Genomic DNA, 23,772 nt, shown 5'->3' on the forward strand with positions numbered 1-23,772 from the left:
CGGGACCCAAGATTAACCAATACCTTATTAAGTTTTTATTCAATATTATTGTTTTTCCTATTATATCATGGGTGTTATCTTCTTGTAGGTTCCAACTCTCTCCAGAAGCATAGGGATTTTATCAACAGGACACAGGCTTTGTGGGTTAGCCTGGGCACCTAACACGCTGTTTAACATACAATATGTATTATATAATAATACACAGAATATATACAAGTTATAATAAATTATATGGATATACATGTGAAAGATAGACAGATAGACAGACAGAGAGACAGGTAATACTGACTTATAAATTCTTGGAACTCAACCTGCTTTCAACCCACGTGGGGACAGACTTCAGTATGTGGTTTAAGGAACTGGGTCTGAAGAACCCCTTGCTATATAGTGGCTGGTGGTGGCCACACACTACTGAAGGGAGAACATGGGATGGGGTAGTGAATGACAGAATGGGGTTCCAGCCTGGTCTCTCCACCTCCTAGCTGTTGACCTTAGCAGTGTGATTTAACCTCTTCTGTGTAAAATGGGACAACCTACGAGCTACATGTTAGGGTGGAAGGCGAAGTGGCGTTTCATGTAGAAAAACTAAATGCTTGGTAATGGCTGCTTTCCATCTCTGAACAAATTCTGCTCTTCATCATGACTTGGATTCATGGCTAGGAGGCTTATGAGACTCTGCTGGTGTCAGTTAACTGACTACAACCCCACATTTCAATGATGTTGTTTCACTTTCCTATCCTTCCTTTAGTTACTATGGGTTATTCCTCTCTGCTTCCAGCCCTGGTATTCAGGCCACATCGAACAGTCCTCTGTGCCAGCCAACTGAACTGCCCATGCTAACCCATGTATATGCAGAGTCGATGGCAATATTGATCATACAATGCGAAGCCGCCCTGTGATAAATGGCAGAGTCCTTGAATTCTTCTTATAATCTTATACTGACAGACAATTAAGAATATACCTTACTTGGGTAAAAGGATTCAAGGAGATCAGGCACCTTATCTGTGTAGTTTCTGTTGAACTGCATGTAGTAGGTACTCGGTAAATATTTGTTGAACTAATTGCTAAACAGGTGAGCATTAACAGGTTAAGTCCTACATAATATGGCCTGTGGCATTTTTTTCCCAGTATCTTCTTTCATTTCTTTTCAAATAATCTGAATAATTTGTAGGCAGGAGCACAAGAGCTTAGTTTTTAATCTCATCAACAAAGGACCTTCCAAAGAGAAGGCATTCCTTTGACTTGGTTGTTGGCATTTCAGATGTAATTACATTTTTCACCCTAAAATTTCCCAACGAGATTAAGAGTCAGGTACAAAGTCTCCTTAACCCTCTGCTCAAAAGTTTGCACAAGGAGCTCTGCCCACTTTTCATGGGATTTCAGAAAGATGCCAGCTGCTGGCAACCATGAATCATGAAACACAAAGGACTCATAATCTCCTGGAACATACCCTGCTTGCACAATTCCTTAAGAGCCTCTCTAAGAATACACTGGAGTCTGCAAGCATGTACTTGCTTTTCTGCAGGTAAAGAAGATGCAGTATTGCCTTTTTCAACAAGTTGTATCCAATATTCCCTTTATCTATTCTGGATCAGTCAAGATAAGAGAGTACACACGTCTAGGAAAAAAGGCAGCTTTAGCATTTTCTTTGTAATTTCACTTGCCTTCTGGCCTCTGAGTTTCCCCCGACTTCACATTATGGTGATATTTCTTGTAACGACTGAAAAGTTTCAAGCTTCTTCGCATCTAATTCCAACTGGCTATTAACTGTGCTAGTTTATTGGAATTGTGTATTGAGGGCTTTTGAATCTGCAGGCATATGTTTTTGTTGCCTAGATCATTTGCTTGACCCTAAGAAAGTTATATCCAACTTATTCCAGGCAGGGGCCTCAAGCATGAAGACCCCTAGGGAGACTGGGTCCACGTTTTCCTTTGGTCACGGGTGTTGATGCCAAATAGTTTCAATGGTCAGACTGGTGCTCAGTTCCCAACCTGATTCAGGAGATATCCACTAAGTAAACTTCTAGGTCTTTATAACACATAGTAGATAATTACAGAAATACTGATGCTGCAAACTCTAAGGGGTGACCGATGAAGAAGGTATCAGAGGAGGTAGTAGTAAATAAAGAAAATAAAGAAGAAAATAAAGACAACAAGGGCTGGGCTAGTATTTATGGAGCGCTTACTATGCACTGGTACTGGGCTAGCATTTCACAGCCTTATCTCACTTGATCTTCATAAGAACTCAGTCAGGGAGGAAAATAAGACATCATTTTTCCCATTTTCTAGATGAGGACACTGAGGCTCAGAGCAATTAAATAATGTGCCCAAGGTTACACAGCTATTAAGGGGCAAACCTTGGAAACAGAGCTCTCACTCGCATCCCATGGACTCCTCCTACAAGCAGGCTGGACATTTTATTCATGAAAAAGGAAAGAACAAGAGGAGGAAGATGAGGTGAAATAAGGTATGAGGAGAAGGAAGATGTGATCTACAGAGGAAAGTCCTGAGGTGGAGAAGAGGAAAATGAAGTCTTTGTTGGCTGTCATCATGATTCTCAGAAAAACAGGCCCATCTTCATTTCCCATGAGAGGGGGGCTGGGTGGGGAGTATGAAGGCTAAAGCAGAGATCTGAAAGGGTCACCTTGGGGATGTAATGTGGGTCAATGCAGGAATCAGGAGTCCTGGTGAGCAGCTCTGGAGTGAGACACACCTGGGTTCAAATCCCAGCTCTGACATTCCTGATCTGTGTGACTTTGGGCAAGGAACTTCCCTGCTCTGTGCCAAAGTTTCCTCACCTGGAAAACAGGATAACGGTAGTACCTACCACACAGGGGGAGGTGAGGACTGAACAGCATGACCAATGTGAAAGCAATGAGGATGGGGGGCGCGGGTGGAAAAGTATGGCCCACCAAGTCACTTGCAGCTTGCCACTGGTTTTGCATGGCCTACAAGCTAAAAATGGTGTTTAAACAGTTGGGAAAATATCAAAAGAAGGATGTTCTCTGATATATGAAAATTATATGAAATTCAAATTTTCTTGTCCATAAATATGGTTTCTACTGGAATATGACCATGCCCATTCACTTCCTTGCTGTCTTTTACTGTTTTTGCATGCAGTGGCAATTGAGTAGCTGCCACTGAGATGCTCTGTGGCACTCTCATGGCTTTGCACTGCTACTCAGCCCACTGCAAATGGCAGTGAGGCAGTGAGAACGTGACAGCCTTTTGAGTGACATGTGTATCATCCATCTGTGTGCAGAGACATTTTCAAAGACGAAGTACATAAAATACCATTACAGAGCACTGTTTACAAATGAACATCTGCAAAAGATTCTGATGACAGAGAACACTAATGTTGAACACCAATTAAGTGAAATGTAATTTCTCTCCAAAGAATTCAATTCTTCTCATTAGTAGACATGTATTAACAAAATTCACACTCATTATATTTTGAATTTCATTAATGAAAAACTTGTGAAAATTTGCTTTCTTTCTTGTTATATAAATACTTATATCATATTCTTCATTTTGCCTTTTGGCCCACGAAGTCCATAACATTTACCATCCGGCCATGACAGAAAAAGTCTGATGAGCCTTGACTGAGGAAAGTGGCCAGTGTGTGGTAAACAGCACAGGAGAGGAACTGCTGGTTCTCACCTCTGCTGACATCATAGCCCTGCATCATTCCCATCATGAGGGCAACTTGGCTAAAGGCCCCAAATTCTCCTTTATAGGTCTTATTCAACACTGGGCATATATATCCCTCAAGTTTCAGGTAAATACTGGATAAAACATAGCTCTTCAACCATAGTAAGGAAAACAAAAGCTTAATGGTGGGGCTGGGCTACGTGCCTTCTCCTTCTCAGGCCCATTCATTCGTTCTTTTCGGCACAGGATTCTGCCAGCTCCTAGCTAACGATCTCAAACAATGGTGGTAGCTCCACCTGCTAGGGCAAATAGCCCATCCTGAAGCCCAGAGAGACAGCAAGTTGCAGCAAACCTTTCCCCAAATATATTCCCAAAATACATTTTCCCCAGATAGAGTCTATATAATTCTCGATGAGGGTCTGGGAAGAAAAAGGTCCATGAGCAATAAGCATGGTAGACCCAGCCAAACCTCTCTTTCTTTCAGCATGTGACAACTGGCCTGAGGACACTAGCCCATCAAAGGCTCTGAGAATGCCTGCAGTGAAGAAACCTATTTGATTCTGTTTAATCCAGTTTTACTCAAACTTGTTTGAACATAGAATGCTTTTATTATAATTTAAAAATAGTGGGCTTCCCTGGTGGCGCAGTGGTTGAGAGTCCACCTGCCGATGCAGGGGACACGGGTTCGTGCCCCGTTCTGGGAAGATCCCACATGCCGCGGAGCAGCTGGGCCCGTGAGCCATGGCCGCTGAGCCTGCGCGTCCGGAGCCTGTGCTCCGCAACGGGAGAGGCCACAACAGTGAGAGGCCCGTGTACCGCCAAAAAAAAAAAAAAAAAAAAATAGTATTTCTTAATATCGAGTACCATCAGTGCTCGGATAAACATCCTTAGGGACTTATTACCACAGGGAAAGGAGCAGCTGACCGAGAGGCAACTTTCTGACTTTGTAAAACAGGCACGGTGCCACCCGCCTGCTACCCTCATAGAGCTCATGGGGGATCAGAAGAAAATCAGAGACAGACGTGGTCTATTTTCTCTAAACTGGTGAGGGAGCTGTGTGAGTGAGACAGAAGTGGGAGAAGTGGCAATGTCAGCCCTCAGAACTTTGAAGGTGTCTGTGGTGATGAGTGGGCTATGCATGGTGCAGTCAGGCTGAAGGCCTCCCTTCAGCCTCCCCTGCCCCCAGCGTGATTTTGGGAAAGCAGTGATCATCCCAGGGGGAGATGGAGACACCCGTCCTTCCCTGTTCCATCCCATGCCCAAGGCGAGAGGCACGCCAAAGGCAGACACCCAGTTACATAAAGCTCCCGAAGGCCTTCGTGGGTGGGAGTCCCAGGCCTCAAACCAGGTGCTTCCCGCAAAGTGTGCAAACAGCTTCACAGTCTGGCCTTGAAAACATGTTAGTGCATTCATAACTTAAAAAAAAAAATAACAACGAGAAAATTCATCTGGCGTGTCTCAGCTTGCACTCTCACATGCAGTAACCGCCTTATCTGACATATCAGATTTCACCGAGTCCCAAGCCTGTTGTACAAGGACAGACAAAGATTACTCTTGGGTTCCGAACACTTCCTCATTCTCCCTCTCTCATCCCCACATTCTGCTGACAATTGTACTGAACGACCTCTGAGGCTGAATCGAGTTTCTGATCGGCTGGTGGACATGCTGTCAGCGGGGCAAGCCGTCCCTCTCTCAGAAGAAAACAGGTGTTCTTTCATTTCCCAGGGTCACCTGCCTTCGGAAAGAGGAGCGCAGAAGATTTCCCCTGACGTGGTTTCCTCGTGCTCCCAAGCTAGTGCCATGGTGCCAGGAGATACAAGTATAAAAAATAAACAAAACCATAAAAGTAACAAATAAGAGCAGCAAAAAGCCCTACAAGCAGAACCTAATCACAACCCAATGCCACGCAAGCGACAATGGAGAGACTCCCTTTTGAATCATGGAGGGGTTTTTGTTTTTGTTTTCCGTAGAGGGATTTGTACAGAAACTCCTCTCAAATAATGCAGTTACATCAGAGATCAAGGTGTGTTGAAAGAAGAATGGATGTTGGGGAATAAGCAAGGCTGCTAATTCCACCACGTGCTGACTCAGGGCAGCCACAGGCATCCGGGCTACCTGGGCTGACACCTGAGTGCAGAACAACGAAGCCTCATTCCGCTGCCAGGAACCAATGCACTGGGCAGTATAACTATGCCCCTGCTCCCCAGAGGGCTGCAGTAGGCCCACCCTAGCCTGCAGAGGCTCTTCCCACTGCCTGATGAAGGGCAGAAATCAAAATGATAAACCGATTTCAATTTGTCCATGTGGAAAATCAATCCCGTGGCACTGAGTAAATAACAACCACCATATAGCCTTTGCTACTTTAAAGGCTTAAAGCAACACTTAAGAGTGGTGGAACCAGTATTTGAACTGGGTCTGTGTGACTCCAGAGCCTGGGTGCTACCAACCACTTAGCACCAAAGACTATGCAAAGTCGGATTTGCCTCTGCCAGTTATATATTTACACGACCGTATCTGATAGGGAAAATGCGCTTTAAAATGGCACCTTCTCTGAATGAGGACTTTAAGAACGTTTTTCCTGATTCCTCATTAAACTTTCTGTTTTCTGCAACGAACATAAAAGTAGTAAATGGCGAAAATAAAGCAGTGGCCGTAAGGAGCTCAGGGTTTTCCAGAGAAAGTGACCTTTGTAGTGTTTGCTTCAGAGCCTCATCCTGCGTTTTCCTCTGAAGGATGAAGGTGCGATGTGTGCCAGAGGGGCCTTCAGCCACATGTGGATATTTGTCTTTTTATTCTGAGTTTAACAGGTTTCATGGAGCAATGGTCTTTTCTCTAAAAGATGACAACAAACTCTTCTACATCCCTCTGGGAGCTCTGTTTCCACCACTCCGCACATATACACAGTGACTGAGGCACTAAGGACCTGTGACCGCTGACACAGACATAACAGGAGGGGCCAGACTTATTAGGACACACAGTGGGGTAGCAAATGAGCCAGGCTGATCCTCAGCCTGTGAAAAGCTCCCTGAAGCTGAAAGAAACAGCAGGCCTCCTCCTTATGCAGATTCAGCATCTCAGTGATTTTGTTACCATGGGAACAGGTCTGTGAGAGGGAAGGCAAGTGTGGCCTAGCGTTTGTGAGGGCAGGATCTGCATGGGAGAGATCGGGGCAGTTTAGACAAGGGCCTGGCAGGAGAGAAGTTTCCGTTACTCTATGATGTTATTCTTAGCATTTGCATTATAGTTTCTGGAAAACAAAGCTAGAGGGAATGCATTACCATCCCAATGTCTCTGACAGACATGTTCGTGGGGAAGGGACCTTGCGGCCACCCAGGCAAAATGGATCCGTAGTATCTGTTTCATGAGAGCATCTGATAGCCTAGTGGGCCAGCACGCTTCCTTCAGAGATCATGTTCCTCTGGGGAAGGCATATATGGGGAAGGCCTGAGGATGGAGTTAAGACCCATCTGGGCGTGGTCAATGGCTTCTAGTCAATTGATGACTCAGTGGCAGAAAGGAATATTTCAATCATTCTGGTTGAAACACCCAGTGGTGACCATAAGTATATACTCTTGTTTTGGATGTTGTCTGGTTTTCCATTTTGTTGAGGATGTGGAGATGACTGGAAGGAGATGGGACTGGGGTTCCTCTCCCTGAATCACCAAGAAAATTCTGGCCCAGCTTATTAACACTGCCCACCAACTAGACAGCTGCCCAAAGCGGTGTCTACTCTCGGTCTATAAGTCTAGGAATGAGACCTATGGGTGATCTTCTGGAAGAGAGGGTGTGTAACATTTTGATGTCCCAAGCGTAAGACAATTTACGGGCAGGATTGTCACAAATGGTGACGTACGTCCCTCTGGCACCCGCTAATGCGCAGACAGTGCTAAATGCCATCGGCTCCTCTCTCCACGTTCTCACCCATGGCTGGATTTTCCAGTGTCCACTCAGCTTATTATTTTTCTTTTAGTGTTCAGTTTCCATACCCCTCCTACCCATTGATATCTGTGTCTCAGATTAATTTTCACCAGATGTGAGTATCTGAACTTCTCCAAGATTTGTTACTTTGCCTTCATGATCCTAACCTTCTTTGGGCCATTTGTGTGATTTCTCTGACCTCCCTAGTGTTTCCAACACATCCCAAATTAGTGTCATCTGCGACCTCCCTCCACATGCTCTTTTCTCTCCTTTACAGATCATTAATAAAAAGGCTAAACAAGACCAGACCAGCACCACACTCTACAGCAAATGACAAAGGGGTGGGAGAGGCTGAAGAGCTCCCTGTGAGCCAGCCCTGGCACAGGAAGGATGTAATGTAATGCAGCAACACTCTGCTAGACGCCTCCCACCTCTGGCCCACAGTCATTTATCACCACTGTTTGTTTATGATTTCTCAGCCAGATTTCAGGTCCTTAGAGTGTGGTCATATCCAAGCCAACATACACTGCTTTGCCAGGTAACCCTTACAAGCTCCAGAAGAACCCATAAGAACTTACTTGCTGCACTCGATTCTGCTTAAAAGCTTCTCCCCCTGCCCCCAACCAAGTCCATCATACTTGAGAGCAGAAAATGGTGGACTGCGACATCATCACCCTTTTCTCTCTTTCAATTCATCAGCTCACAACTGTTCATCAAATATTTGTTGGCTTTTCATATTATTCACTTGATTTTTCTTTGAGCTGAAAGAGACGATCTGCTAGACATGGACTAATCCAGAGTCTCCAGCAATCAAACCTTCCTTTGCTAGACCTACGTGTCATTATAATCAAAAGTAACCAAACAGGGTGTGTTTTTGGGGTAATGATGCTTTAAGACCTGCTAGAAAATGTGTAGCTGGCTCGTACAGCTTTGGTCATAAAAACAGATTTCGCCTTTTGATTTTCCTTTCTTTTGTCTTTTCTCTTATCCCCCAAAGTCACCCATCCCAGAGTATCAACTGCTTTCTTCAGCTGGCACACAGAGTCCACTCTTCTGAGCACAGCTGCAATAATAACAGTGATATTCTCACGAGGACTGGCCTCACCATGCACCGGACATGGCTAGACATCTCATTCACCCCATCTCATCTAATCCTCACCACAGCCCTGGAAGGTGTGTATAACCTTCTCCAAATGGGGAAATGGAAGAGCGGAGAGGGAGCAACACTTGCCCAAGGCCACCCAGCCAAATAGTCTCTGGATTCAGCCCAGTCCAAACCCAGACTGGTTTGAATCCAGAGACCACACTATGAGCCACGCTGCCACACTGTCACCCAGTTTCCCATAGATTAGCGGTTCTTCATCTTTTCTGAGTCACTGGCCCCTATGAGTATCTGTTGAGGATCACAGATACCCTCTCTCCTTGGGGGATGCACACATACCCACATCAAAGTCTGTTAACCATGTCCGGGGGTTTGCAGACCCTTGGGGGTTCATGAACACCAGCTTAAGAATCTGTGTACTACTCTAAATTCCTCCAGGGTAGGAACTGTCCTTTCTTCACTGCCTCAACTCCAGTACTGAGATAAAGAAATATCTTTTGAATGAGTTATTGATTGAAAGAACTTGGGGTAGGACATTCAAGCTGTGGCTCTGAAGAACAGCTTTACAAGCCTGAATAGAAGATATAAAAATACAGATATCTTCCAGAGGAGCAGAGAAGCCACAAAAAGAAGGTAAAGGGGGAAGAAATAAAGCAAAAACATTTCATTCCGCCCAGGAATTAACTGTGCAATTGGAAGTAGACAGAGTCCTTGTCAATGGTGGTTCTGAAACATCTAGCAGCTACTTCTAGTTACTTCTCACCCTAACTCCTGAAAACTGGTTACCGAAAGCTTCTTCTGCAGGAAGTAACATAGTCGGAATTTTAAGATAGGAGCCCAAATCTCACAAGGTTTGCCTTAACTGACAGAATTCTTGATGACTGAGGATCTTAGGAAAAACTGCAAGAACCAATGGCATCTTCCTCCTTTTCATCCTTCTACAACTCATCTCTAAGTCCTTTCCATCCTTCTACGACTTTGGGCGCTCGGTTTTTCTGGAGACCGCTGTGCCCACATGTCTCCCTATTCTATGACTGCTGATTTCTCTTCGCAGTCTTTGCAGTCATCGATATTCAATTCTCTCCTTTTCTTTGAGAGCCAGAGGAGACACACACTCTGGAAGTTGGACTCCAGCTACGCTTTAAACTTGACAGCCTACATGTCACCGAAATGAGAGGCCAAAGATTCCCCTGATGATATACAGGCAAATGGAAAGCAGGGGATCAAAAGTCTGCCTTTCCTTGGCCAGTCTGACTGGACACCTGGGGAACACAGAACAGAACAGGACTCCTACTCAGCCTTCAGCCTCCAATAATGGCGTGTCTCAGCATTGACACCCAAGGTAGAAATCTGGAGGTTCTTGATTTAATCCTCTCTCTTAACTCTTCATCAAAGTCCTGCTGACTTCACTTCCTAGTCTCATCTCCAACTTATCCACTTGTCTGCATCTCCCACACTGCTCCCCTGGGTCAGCACCATTAATTCTTCCACAAATGATGGAAGAGCCCCTACTTCCGCTCTTCCTGCCAAGACAATTCAACCTCCACACAGCAGCCTGGGTTGTTCTACAACATAAATCGAATCATGTCATGCCCCTGCTTAAGATCCTCTAATTTTCTTTTCATTTTTTTTCACTTTTCTTAGGCTAAAACCCAAACTCCCTACCTTGGCCTAAAAGGCCCTACATGATCTGGCCCCTTCCCACTTCTTCATCTTCATCTTACTGTCTTATTTGCTACCCAGAGTTACGGTTTTAAGCTCCTTCAGCCCATAAAGCTCTTTCCCACCTTCAGCCCTTCGCTAAAGTAGGTTCCTCTTGTTAATCTCAGTATCTTCCCACTTTCCATCAAAGCAATGATCAAAATGTATAAGGTTTCCATTCATATATTTATATTCTTATCGTCTGTTTCCCTAAACCAGACTGTAAGACCAACAGGGTTAGCAACCGTGTCTATCTTACGCATCACTATTTTCTCAGCACCTAACCAAGAATTTAACTTTTTAATGAAAGAACAGATGAGTAAGTGAAAAACGACTGAATGAATGGATAAATGAATGAATGAAGGATAATTCTTAGGAGCCAATGGCACAAGGAGGAGATGTATCAGATCCTCAGTCATAGGAGATGTGGGTTGAATCAAAAACACTAGTTGGTATCTGGTACAGCTGATGTAAAAGAAAGCCTCCACTCTGCAGAGAAATCAAGACTTCAGTTGCGGAGGCTGAGCACGGGCCTTGTGCCCAGACCGCCTCTGCTAAGAGAAGGCGCGAAACGTAGAAACTTCCCAGCCACAATAAAATATCTCCTTCCTCATTCTTCCTGAGAGGAGGCATGCCAGGGAGTTCCACAGGCCTTCGAGCACTGTTTCTGTGTGTGGAAAAACCCCTTCCTCAAGTCTACGTGCTCTGTGATTCATACACGCACTTACTGTCCACGTGCTGGTGGCACAGAACCACAATTCTTCATTTTGACGGCATGCATCTACTAGCGTCGTGGCCCTGTGCCAAAACTTGTTAATGCCCACATCTGTATTTTTACGAATCGGGTCCTAAACATGTGCATATGTTTTCAATGTAGAAAGACTTATTCCTTTCTAGTGGTTTAAGAAACAAAAATGATCTTGTGTTCTATGTCTGCTCAGTTACGAGAGTTCACAATAAAAACTCAAGCATTCAAATGTCAAGGCAGATGTGGCACTAGATCTCGCAAGGTCCCTCACTATCCCACCTCGCCGAATATTCACAAACCAAAGTGCCTCTTGGGGCTCCAAGGAAAGCACCTTCGTTCAGTGGACATGCAGAGTTATTTGCTGACACAAATGATTGCCACATCAAGTGGATTTTCCCGAAGGAAAGTAACAGAGAATGAAGCAGCTGCTTTTCCTGTATTTTCAAAGCAAGACAGAAAATGCAGAAGGGCTCCAAGAGCACATTTTCACAATCAGACTGGGGCGTGGGGTGGGCAAGGGGACAGTGGTTGAATACACACTTCACTGATGCCCGTGAGGGCAACAAATTACTGGAAATGTGATCCCGTGGGGTCTCTGCAAGAAAACCTGAAAAATAAGGTAGGCCAAAGGTAAATTCCAGCCATAAGAAAATAGGAGTGGGGATGAGCCAACAGGGAGGGGGACTGGAGAGGAGTTGGAGGCAGAGTATAGGAATATATGGTGGACCTAAGCAGCACAGACTACATAATTTGTGGGGCACAGTGCAAAATGAGCTGCGGCGTGCCTCGTTCAAAAACTATTCACGGTTTTCAGACAGTGACAGTAGAGCATTAAACCAAGCTCAGGGTTCTGTGGACTGCACAGGTCACATGCTGATAATGCTGGGCTGGGGTGTGAGGTTTATGGGGGGAACGACTAGCTCTAGGGGCTGTCAAAACTCTTTAGAAAAGCAAACTTCTCCCAGTCCACTTTGCTCCCAGAAAACACCACCCTTGAATGATCACAGTGAGACGAATAAATCATGCCTGGGGTAGTATCTGGAAGTGCCAAAAAAGGGAGGAGCTTCCAGGGTTGTTATGCTAATTCCAATTTGCTGTAATTTTTGGAGCAACTTTTCCTAAATTATGATTCATTTCAGCACCAAAACACCAGATTCAAGTCAGGGCCTTCTGTTGCTATTATAAGCATATTACTGATGCCTAGTAAAATAACTTCTTGTAATGTTTCTTTTATAAGGGCCATAAATCAAAATATTCAAAACAGTTAATTTTTAATGTGCCACTATTATCCATCTTTAGTTATAAATGTAATGTCTCCTTGGGCCCCGAAGATTGTAATGCGACTCAAAACATGCAACGGCTGTTCAGCAATAGAAGGCTCCCCCAGTATCTCATTATTTAAATCCTTAAGATATGGTTTTAAAAGCCTGAGGATATCTGAGCAAACTTGTTTAAAGGAGTCATAAAGAAAGATAAGTAGTTTTCCTCAGAAGCCTATAAAATTTATTACAGCATATAAAGCAGGATTATATATTGACTAATTTTCAGAAGACATTTGTTTTCTGGGGTACATGGCGCTTGGGGAAATTTCATGAAAGAATAAGGAGGATGGGGATTTAACACCATTGTCTCCATTTGCCTTGAGCAAAGCAAGGCTGCCTATGGTCCTTGGCACCAGTTCCCCCCTGAAGACGACAAGGTTCCTATCTGAGGGGATGGCAGGGCGGGTGTCAAGAATCTTGTGAAAGAGCAATAAAATTTTTTATTATTCAGGAGGAGACACAGATGCAGCCCAGGGTCCTAACACTTCTGATAGCAGAAGCAGCTCCACAAAAGAGCCCCAAGAAGGACTTACACTTCTCTAGGCAACCCCCAAACTCGTAGAACCTTCCTTTGCCTACCTATTCCACGCACGTTGTGGGCAGGTTTCACGTGGTCACTCTTTAACGTTATAAAATCTTTACTTCTCACTTAAAGTTGTTTTAGGTCAATTTATTAGCTTTTCTGTATGAGTAAATGCAATGTTTCTCTTAAAGTTTTTCCTAGATAGGGAGTCTCTCAAACAGAATCTTAGGAATTGCTCTGGTTTCCCTACCTCCCCACATTGATAAGCTTCCCTTTGGAACCACTTTGCTCCTGGAAGAGTTAATTCCAGTGTTGTTTTCCACTTTATCCAGGAAAGGGAGAAGAGAGGCGATGGTCTGATGTGACCAGGAAGCAGGTTCTACTGGCGGCAAATGGGTCCGGGAAGTGTTACTTTTTTACTATGTGGGAAGATGTTGTAAAGGAAAATCAAACTCCTGTGTGTTCCCTGAAGGACCAGAGAAAGCAGTCTGACTCACTGGTGGGACCTACAACAGGTTCAACTGAGCAGTGAAACACATCAATGAAACTGTCACCCACAGGCAGAACACACCAGTTACTGTTTTAAAATTCGTGTGAAGCACCACTGTTAAGGAATATGAAGGCAAGACTTGGAGAAGGGCACACCTGTTGAGTTATCCCAAAGAACTGCCTCTCTAATCACAGACCTGGGACATTTCACGTTTGCCCCAGAAAAAGAACGGCACGTTGAGTACTTTTTGACTGTGGCACACAATCTACCACATTTCTTGTTCTGAACACAATGGCATAGACAATGTCACCAACTTCAACAGCACATTCTACATTGCCGTACGTACATTCAACTCCATAGTGTTGCGACTTGGTGTTATACAGCCTGCAGTATGCTGAAGAGATGTGATTCCCAGCAGCAAAAGTCCCTAGAGTTCGGAGTTCCATTTTATAACACACAGCAATTACACACACCACTATTCAATTATAATGCAGATAGCCCAGACATAAAGAATGGGTTCTTAATAGCTAAAAATCAGCCTTTAAAAGAGCAAAACTCTCTGAAAAGTTCAATGCATGAAACGTAACGCAAAACTCCACAGAAGCTCAATTGTCAAAAAACAACAGATATAATACCACTCATGAGACCTGCCAATATTAATATTTCTATTCTAATTCGCTTAAAGAGCTACAGTTACCCATTCACCATTACTATGCCTTGATCCTTGTGTTTTCTTCAGAACTGCCATAGAAGAGAGTACAATCCATTAAATGGGCTTCTTAGAGATGACAGTTTCAGCTCCATGAAGATAAACAGTTTTATTTCCCTTATTCCTTGAGAAACATGTGATACAACCAGAAGGACGTGAGAGTCACACCACACTGGCATATCTGGTAAAAGCAAGCAGTTGGCTGAAAACCACGACTGCAGAATCGTGACAATTTCTGAGTCCACAATCATGCCTTAAAAAGTGTGGATAAATCCGAACGAGGGCATAGTTTACATTTTACATAACATAGAAACATTCGACTCGTGCTCAACCCAGCCCCAACAAGGCAGCACAATAATGTGGTTGCAGGGAGGGGGCGCAGGAAGGAGGGAGCTCTTGGGGGTGGTCACAAAACACAGAAGCAAACATAGGGCACACTCACGAACATCAGCAAACACAATTGAGCACACATACCATACCACACTAGAATGCAATTTTTAAAAGAAAAATGATATAAAAGATGGTTTCTCACCCCTCAAAACAAAACTGGAACTTTGGTTTACAGGCCCGGCTATGCCCATATGCCCTCCTCGTCATCCTGCGGCCGGCCCAGGGTAAGGAGGTGCACGGAGAGGAGGGGAACACCGGAATGAAAGAAGAGAAGGTTAGTTACACTGTGATGCACTACAAAGGCACACTGATCTTCACTTTGTTTTTTAATCTTAAAGAGCAAGGGAAAAAAAATCCACAGTAACTTAAGTGCCACATCACTGACTTGTCAAATACATAACTGAGTTTTGTATCTATGGCAACCCCTACACAAAAACATTCCACCCACCTAGCTCTGAGTCTGTGTCAAGATTGGATTAGAAGATTAAAATTAGTCTACATTAGCAGATGATTATTTTTTTGGAAAGCATGCAATCTGAATTGCATATGCCTAAGGAGTAGATTAAACCTTTTAAGTAAGCAGAGATGTAATTATAGTAACCAAATACCCTTAATTTCTCTTAAGCTTCAAGTATCAATAAAGGCTGAAGTAGAATTAAAAAAAAAACAAAAACCTCCATCGACTTGGGTGGAACAAACTCCTGTAGCATGCGATAATTCACATTGGTTATTTCACAAAGGCTCAAACATGCTGTGATCTTCTTGATTTGTCAGGTTCTATTTTGCTCTCAGCATAAAAGAGGATGTGCCCGCCATGGAATGATTATACATTTGCATGGAATGATTATACAATTGCAATCAAATAAGTTTCAAAGCAAAGAGAGTAAACTTTCAATTCAGTGAAATGCTTGTAGAAAGGAAGTTTTGTTTAACTTAAAATTGTGTCCAACTGTGGATAAATGGAAACTTATTTGGTCTGAATTCTTGTTGAAAACGTTTCCAGAATGGTTCAGGCCATTCTCCTCGCTTAGTGAAGAAGCCGATAGGTAGGGAAATTGAATCTTTGAAGACAGAAGTATATCGACCAACACGAGGTCCTGTTTTGAACAAGAATTCTCATCGTTTACTGCAAGGATAGAAACAAAGTGTAGAAAACTGAGTGGTTCATATCCTGGTCTCACACATAATTTGGGAGCTGTGTCTTTTAACAAGTCCCTGATGAAACCAGGTTTTCCCATGATTTGCTTTTTGTTTTGAAAACCTGGAACAGGAAAAACAATAACTCGGAACATTTTCACGTCATACGTATCCTTATTGCTTAAGTTGTTGTAATATTAGGTTGAATAGTATGAAAATGTCTATATTTGACCATTTTTGATCTAGAAAACAGCAATTTCATACAGTTCAACCTAATATTGCCGACAGGTCAAGGTAATTTTCATCTACTCAAGAATTTAAATCTGTGGTCTTTGAAATGAGTTTTCAGATAATGTCTTCCCTTTATATTTCTGTAAATTTTATTTTGTGCATTTAAAAATATTATTCTGATAAAAAGAGTTCACCAGACTGCCAAAAGGGTCTGTGGCCCACAAGGAATTAACAATGCCCCACTGATTTGAGTCAATCAAGTGATTTGCACAGAGCCTGAATTGAACAACTCAGTATGAATTTGTACTGACAGTTTGGATAGTAATATTCTGGCAAAAAATAAGGTACAATTGATCATCTTAGCTGGGTCTTCTCATGTGAAATTTACCTGTGTTTATTTATCACGACACAGTCTAGTAATTGCTCCCGGCAATAAACTTCCCTTTTCCCTACATAACTTGAGAAATATGGATTTTTACATTCATTAAACTTCCTCTCAGTTCCTGGAGAAAAGCAAAGTTGATGTCCTTTTTTATGCTAATTAAGAAGGAAAGTCTACAGCATGGGACCCTCAGGCATCCACAAATGGATTTCAAAGGGTCTAGCAACCCCTTGTAATTCAATGCAGAATGTTGTAGGTATGTGTGTAAGTATATTTCTCTGGATGGAGGTCCTAGCCTTCATTATAAGGTTCCTGACCCCCAAAGTCATGGCTACAGGAAAACTCCAGGCTCAGAGTCACGGAACAAAATAGAAGGTCTTCCCTAAAATGCAGCCCACAGCCCCTGCTGACTGCTTCTAAATGGCTGTAAAATCACTCTCCTTGCAGAGCAGTTTTGTATTTAAAACCCAACAGCATTTATAGATTCAGTTTGTTTCAAATCCATTCATAGATGTTTTAAATTTTAAAAAAGAAGAAAGAACCAGGAAAGAAAGCCATTGCCACCAAAATCTACCACTATTTTCTTAACAGTGAAATGTGGTCTAATGCAAATCACTTTTAGCAAATTAAATATATTAAAAAGTAGTAATTAATTATGATTGAAGCAGACAGGAGTTGTAGCTCGAAAATATACACTGCCAATATCACTACTGTGCCTCGTCCACCATAGGAATAAAAAGGAGCTCCCAGATGTCGAGGGTTATTAAAAGCCAGATGTTGAGATCGACATCTTATATGCTGGTGAATAAAATAAAGAAATATGACAGTCCAATATAAACTTTGCTAACATTTAACATGGCAGAAATGTGGATAAATTCCTTCAGTGAACTCAGAATATTATGCATTTCTTTCAAGGTTTTAGTTTCTAAAGTTTAAAGTTTTTAAAAGAAAATAGAAAGGGAAGTGGTGGCCATTTCTGGTCTCTCTAATCTTCAAAGCTTAAACATGAATTGACCCTAATCACCAAGTGATCTGGGTCAGAGTGAGTGTCCGCTTGGGGAATAAAAACAAAAATGCAGGAGCTAATCAGAGACGGAGCTCCAAGCATTTCCAAACGTTCGCAGCTGTTTGACTCCTGCACTGCCTGCATCTTTGTATGCAAATGTTAATTTGCTCGGGAACCTTACTGCACAGAAATGTAAATCTGGGGACCAAAAAATAAGAAACAGATAAATGTCACTTGATCCCTAAGTTCATGCCAAGTTATTTAGAAATTCTTGGAGTTTTAAAATGTATCTATCGGGGCTGGGAGAGTCTGTTTCCTTCCCTTGTTTTTCTGTTTTCAAATCGACTTTGCAGTCGAGTTTCTGGATGTTGCCTGGTGTTTGCTCCCTTGTGTGTTCTCTGGGAGTGATTGCTATGCCAGGAGTTGCCAAAATATCTGGCTGGGAAGAAAGCCTCTCTAGTCCATCCGTCATCCGCCTGCTTTTGTCCACAGCATCTGGGGATACAACATCCAAGGTGGGCTGAAGCCCAGAGCATAGTGACCACAAAACACAGCAGGTATTGATGAGGGGAGAGGCTTAACTATCAAACAAACTCAGGATGTATCTATGGCTCCAGAGATGATATGAAGCCATGGTGGAAATCCTGCAGTCCCAGATGCTGTGCTCTAATAGGGTTCTCTAAATACTGAGATAAAACAAAATCCCTCACCGGATGGGCTGCTCACGGGGCTATGTTGATGACAAGATCTAAGGGCAAAGTGACTGAGTCATCACTGACAAGACAGGAGACCTGCCATCGTGGGGGACATTTATTAGCCCCAGCAAAGAAGGTCTGGGAAGGAGCTCCATAATATGACATGATAAACGGCCCAGTGTAAACCTTTAATTGGTCTTTATTTTGAAGTATTAGATATAGCCAGCAGGCAAGCCCTGGCCCATCACAGGATTTTTTTTGTTTTTAAACATCTGCAATTTTCTTTGAGTTGATAGCTGGCTTTTTTCCTGAAACTGAAGGACTAGGTTCCTAATGGGGACCTTACTGTCACACTTGTCCTAGATGGAGATGAGAATGAAATTATGGAAGCATCACTTTCAAATCCGCCTGCTGCCTCTGTAAAGAATTCAGCCAGCTGTCTCTGCAGGAAGTGCAACCTGGCCTCCTTGTGGAAAACGCAGGGAGACTGTCCTGGTTACTTACAGGGTGTGGCGTGGACAGTCACCAGACCCACCCCTACTCCTACTACAGTTCATGGCTTCTCTGACGCTTTCTGCAAACTTCAAGCCCCAGGACTCTGCAAACTTCGGCCACGCGAGCCACAAAGGCAGGACCATAGAGCAGGATTTATGATGTGCTCTGTGCCCGGGTTCGAGCAAAGCAGCTCCTCTTGGCATTTCCAAACTGCAGGCTTGGCCAGAATTGGCAAAAGAAAGCATGTGTAGAGGAAAGCAGTGGGCGTGAACCTGGCAACAAGGGTATTGAGCCTCAAGCCTCGAGCCTTGTCAGGGCACTAATGTGTTTTCTCCCAGGGTCAAGTCCAGAGCTTCCCTCTGGAAACCTCCCATTTGTGTCTTCCACCTCTCCTGCCTCCTAGAATGCTTAGCCCATAAATGGATGTCTCTGTTCAGGTGATAAGGTCAGGAATGGCTGGAAACTCTTACATGATTTGTATCTGTTACAGCCTGTGTGACCCATTTGCAGACAAGTTCTCCCAAAGGATAGAAAAGTCCTATCTAGATTCAGATAGCTGCTCTGTGCTCTGTATAAATATAAATGTTAATTTATTTCTGACCTGGGCTAGAAATCAGCCAGTGGGTATTAGCACCAGCTCCAGGTTAGAGAGAGTGTGATGGCTTTCCACGTTTCTTCACTAAGTCTCACCAAGACACAGTTATGGGGAGGCTCTTTGTGCAGACAAGGAAAGGCAGGCTCAGGGAGAAAGATGAGGTAGCTTGCTAAAGGACACCTGGCCAGGAGCTGTGGAGCCGGGATCAAATTTCAGCCTGTCTGACCACAAAGGTACACTGTCCTGACATGTGAACTTTGAAGCCACAGAAAGAAGCCTCATTTTGGCCCCAGAAAACATCTGATGGTTCTGCTTAGCTCAGCTTTGAAGTCCTTAGGACTCTGCACTGCCCTTTTGCAAGCTGTTGAAGGTCCTGGCTGGAGCTGGACGGTACAACTTAGGTGGGGTCTCTCTGGTTCTTGGAAGAAAGAGAACCTCACATGCACACAGCAGCTGTCCCTGATAGGGCATAGCAGCACCCCAGCAAATTTCAAGGTCCCTGAGGGAAAGGCAGCACCTCCACTCCCTTCACACTGCCTCACAGCATATGTGGGAATTTAACATGTCTTTTCAAATGAGTAAGTATGTAAGGATAGGTCCTTGCTTTTCTGAATGACTCCACTCCACCGAGAGAGGAGGCCGCCTGGATTGCAGAGTTCCTTAGGGCTGCCAAGGTCGCGTTTACTTGTTTCTCCCCAGAATGGTTCCGTCCCCTTCTCATTGTACTAGCGGTACCCTGATCTATTCTTCTAACCTGAGTTGGAGAGAGCTGAACGGCACTGGCTAAGGGGCAACGTGATGGGCGATATCCCATTTTAAAAGACATTTTAAAAATGATATCTTTGAAAAGATATCTTTTAAAAAGATATTTTAAAAGACACATGGGCTTGTTTCTCAAGGGAGAGGCAGAGGCTGCGAGCCGGTGCAGCCTGGTGGGTTTTCGGCAAGTCCACCTCACAGGGACCCCCTGAGGCAGGCAGCCACCTAAGCCTTCTTTGCCAAGCCGTGGAGAATATTAGAGAAGCTTGTGGAGCATTCTCCTTCACTTCTAATGTGGCATCTTTCTCAATTTTTTGGACTATCATTATAGGGTGACTTGAAGAAACTAGTTTTCTATTTCCTTCAAGCACAAGTAATTCTAACAAACCAATCTCTAGCGCGTGGTGCCCGCTCTCCCAGCTGAAGATGGAAATGCTGGAAGGCTGTACTTTGGCCAACAATAGTTTTTCGGAGCCCAAAGTCAACATCTGCTAAAAGCTGACCCACTGCCAGATAGCCGTAAAAAAGGGGTGGGGTGGAGACAGGCTTTATTTTCACTCCCTCATCCATCAGTCATTAACGCTTGGCTTTGTGAAACAGTGAAAAGTGTGTTTTTTAACAAGATTCTGGTTCTGCTGTTTCCTGGCTGGTGGGCAACCAACCCGCCTAGCCTCTTGACTTTTCACTTCCTCAGTTGCCTCAAAAAGAAGATGGGATCAGAAGACCCTGACACTTCATAGGGTTGCTGTGTGAATTAAACTGGAGAATGTAAATTAAACCACCTTGTAGACATTACAGACGTATACAAATATAACTGGGCACACCATCCCTGTTGGTAGCATTTGATAGTTTGTCACTATTATAACACATTATTTGATACTGCCCTAAGACCAAAGGCAAAAGGCTGTATGTAAAAAGGATGTGATAGTGTATTAAACTATCCGTAGTTATTTTAACATCTCTGGGCTGTTCAAAGCTAGGGTTTATTCAGTTCATTAATATATAGATGCTGCAACAATTTTTAAAATGCTACTGTTCCATAAATAAGGTAGTTTTCAGAATCTGTGTGTGTGCAGTACATGTTTAAAGAATGTTTCCAATTCTCTTTTCTGTGGTTCCTTATCTCCTGAGTGCTGCAAGTGCCTGGGGTATGGAAGACCAACACGATCCTTATTACATCAGTTCAAGAAAAAAGGAGAAGCATCGGTGTTTAGCAATAGAAAATGGAGTTCCCTGCTTCCAGACCTTTCAAGGTTGGCCACCCCCTTTCAAAGGGGGAGCTGAAGAGCTGCCTCTTAGACTAATGCGACTGGATTAAAGCAGCAAGTTGAAAAGGAATCAATGCTTCCATGTTGCCAAGATGAGTTACGTCTACAAGCTGGGGAGGGCAGACTGTGTCTGAAAACCCCTGCTGACTCCAAAGACGCTGCAACAAATCTCTTAATGAAACCCTAATACTGCAAACAAGGTTTAAAACTAAGAGGAATCAGGGAAAGGGGAGAAAAACAACTCTACCCGAAACAGAGTAAGACTGGAATCTTCAATAGGCTCAAATCGCCTTTGAGGAAAAATCCTTTTCTAAGAGGAGGATCCTGATGCATTAAGCAGCTCTGCCTTTTTCCCAGACACGAAGACCCTACCTGGCAGGGTTTATCAAATCGTGCCCTCATGTGCTTACATGTAAGGAATTAACATCACACCCAGATTAAAGAGCTTTGGCAATAACCTGCTCATCTGCAAAGCCAGCTGCCTGAGGGCTGCATCAGCCCTGCCGCCCTTCCTCTCCTGTGGCTGTAATGGTTGGGTGAGCACGTAACTGCTAGTAGAGGAAGGAGCAGTTAAATACCCCCCTCAACAGTTCGGACACTTGTCCTCATTTCCTTCTTTACCTGTGGCCTCACAGACAGCCATGACAGGGTCATTCCAGAGCTTCTGCTCTTAAAAACAAGCAAACAAATAAACTGCCACCTTTATTTCCCAATGGTGAGAAATCACATATTCCTCTGGTTCGTGTTTTAGTAGCTTTGGGGATTTTTGTTAGTCTTTGAGGGAGAAAGAAAAAAACGACATCTGAGCTATCTTTCTACTTCATGCACTTAAAGAAAAATCTGTTGAGTTTTAAATACAGCATCTTCCAATCTACTTGTGATAAAAGGAGCATCAGACAAGGGGCAAGTGAGCACAAGAAAAAAAAATTCGCAATTATGTGTGCTGAAGGATGTTAACTAAACTTATTCTGGTAATCATTTCATAATATAACCGAATATCGAATCATTATGTTGTATAACTAAAATGAATACAATGGTAAAGGTCAATTATATTTTGATTTTTGAAAATTAATTTATCGTTTACAAAAAGAAAAGAGGCAAGTGGCTCACAAGATTTAATTCAAACTGCATTCCAGGATATCTCTGACTCCAATTCTCAGAGGACTGGCCCAAGAGTGGGAACAGTTGAAATCTCTGAACCCTTATCCCATCCAATAAACATCAGCCCAACAAGAGGTTTCTTCATGGGTTTTTGAATTTGAAGGCTTCATCCCTACTTGAAGCCAAAACCCAAAGGCTTCTTCCAAGAGGTGGTCCATGAAATTAGATTTGCAATGCAAAAAACCTCTATCGTCTCTTGTTCAGTCAAGCTTCAGACGTACTAGCTTGGATGGGAAACTGATATTAAAACCCTAAGACATGTAACTTTTCTTATTAGGTTACTGTCATGGGGAACAAAAATTTTTTTGTTCGTTCTGAAACTATAGTAAGTTCTGATATGTGGTAGTTAATTTTTCTTCTATGTAGGAAACATGAAAATGTATTTACATACACATACATATATGTATATACAATGTATATTCAAACACGCACTCAGGGGAAGTTAGGGAGAGAAATTTCTAGTTAAACATGATCTTGAGAAATTCTTCCATATGTGGAAAAGTCCTCAGTTCGTCTGACATATAGCTATACATACATATATACACACAGGACACTATGTATACATTTATCCCACATTCATTTAACCTCAAAACATAAAATAAATTCTTTTTTTTTTTCCTTCCCTAAGCAAAAGCTAGGAATAACAACTCCATATACAGAATCCATCTTCTGGGGGGCAATGGAGCAAGTTAAACCCCTCGTCTGTTTGTTAGAATTCAAAGGGCTGCACTTGGGCTAATCTGTTGGTGAAAGTGCAAGGAAAGCGGGGCATCAATCACAGAATCCCAACCAGCATTTCACAAAGAGGGCAAGTGGGGAATCCCAGGGCCTTGAGTCGGCTTTCTGAGAAGTAACAGGGCCCAGGGAGGAAATGCTGGGACTATTCCTTCTCTGGGGGGACAGTGAGACTCCAGCAACTCCTGTTAACCAAACATAAAGTTCAAGGCCCTGAGAGGAAGAGGAAGAGGAAGAAGAGAAAAGCAGGGGGGTGGGTGCGGTGACAAGACAGATCTGGGGCCAAGAAACACGAGGCTTGGAAATGTCACCTGCCTCCAGCCACACCTCCATGAGGACCCGACGGCTGGCAGTTCCCCTCCTATGCGAATGCTCTGCAGGACACTGGCTAATTCAATCTGGGAGCTCGGGAGTATGCAGCATGGACAGGGGTGGGAAGGACAGAGAGCAGGAACCTTGGCTTTATTTTCAGAACTAACTCTACCTTATGGCTTTTTTGCCTGAAAGAAGAGGGTAGAGGGGACGTGTTCTGAGACCAGAAATCTCAAAACCAACGTAGCGAGCGTTGCAGCCTCTTTGAAGAGAGCATAGGTGCAGTCAGCATGGCAAGAATCACTGGGATCATTTCATTATATCTTAAAATATGACCTGTATATCTCTCTCATGACCACTAGTTTGAAAAGAAAGCCAAATCTAGGTCTGGGTTCTCTGGTGAACAAGTTATTTGATGGCTTATGGGAAAATAACATGTGTC

General features: G+C 43.4%; 1 protein-coding gene across 5 annotated transcripts in view; it reads right to left on the reverse strand.

Annotated features, from left to right (window-relative positions):
• ERC2 (ELKS/RAB6-interacting/CAST family member 2) overlaps window positions 1–23,772 on the reverse strand; it is an 865,290-nt gene that overhangs the window by 71,029 nt on the left and 770,489 nt on the right. For all 5 annotated transcript variants that reach the window (XM_079933813.1, XM_079933814.1, XM_079933812.1 and 2 more), the window contains one exon: window positions 14,697–14,762. In XM_079933813.1, the coding sequence (XP_079789939.1) occupies window positions 14,736–14,762 (27 nt within the window). In that variant the 3' untranslated portion in view covers window positions 14,697–14,735. The remainder of the gene's footprint in view (window positions 1–14,696; window positions 14,763–23,772) is intronic.

The sequence above is a fragment of the Stenella coeruleoalba genome (genome assembly GCF_951394435.1).
Source record: "Stenella coeruleoalba genome assembly, chromosome: 10".
NCBI classification, from domain to species: Eukaryota; Metazoa; Chordata; class Mammalia; order Artiodactyla; family Delphinidae; genus Stenella; species Stenella coeruleoalba.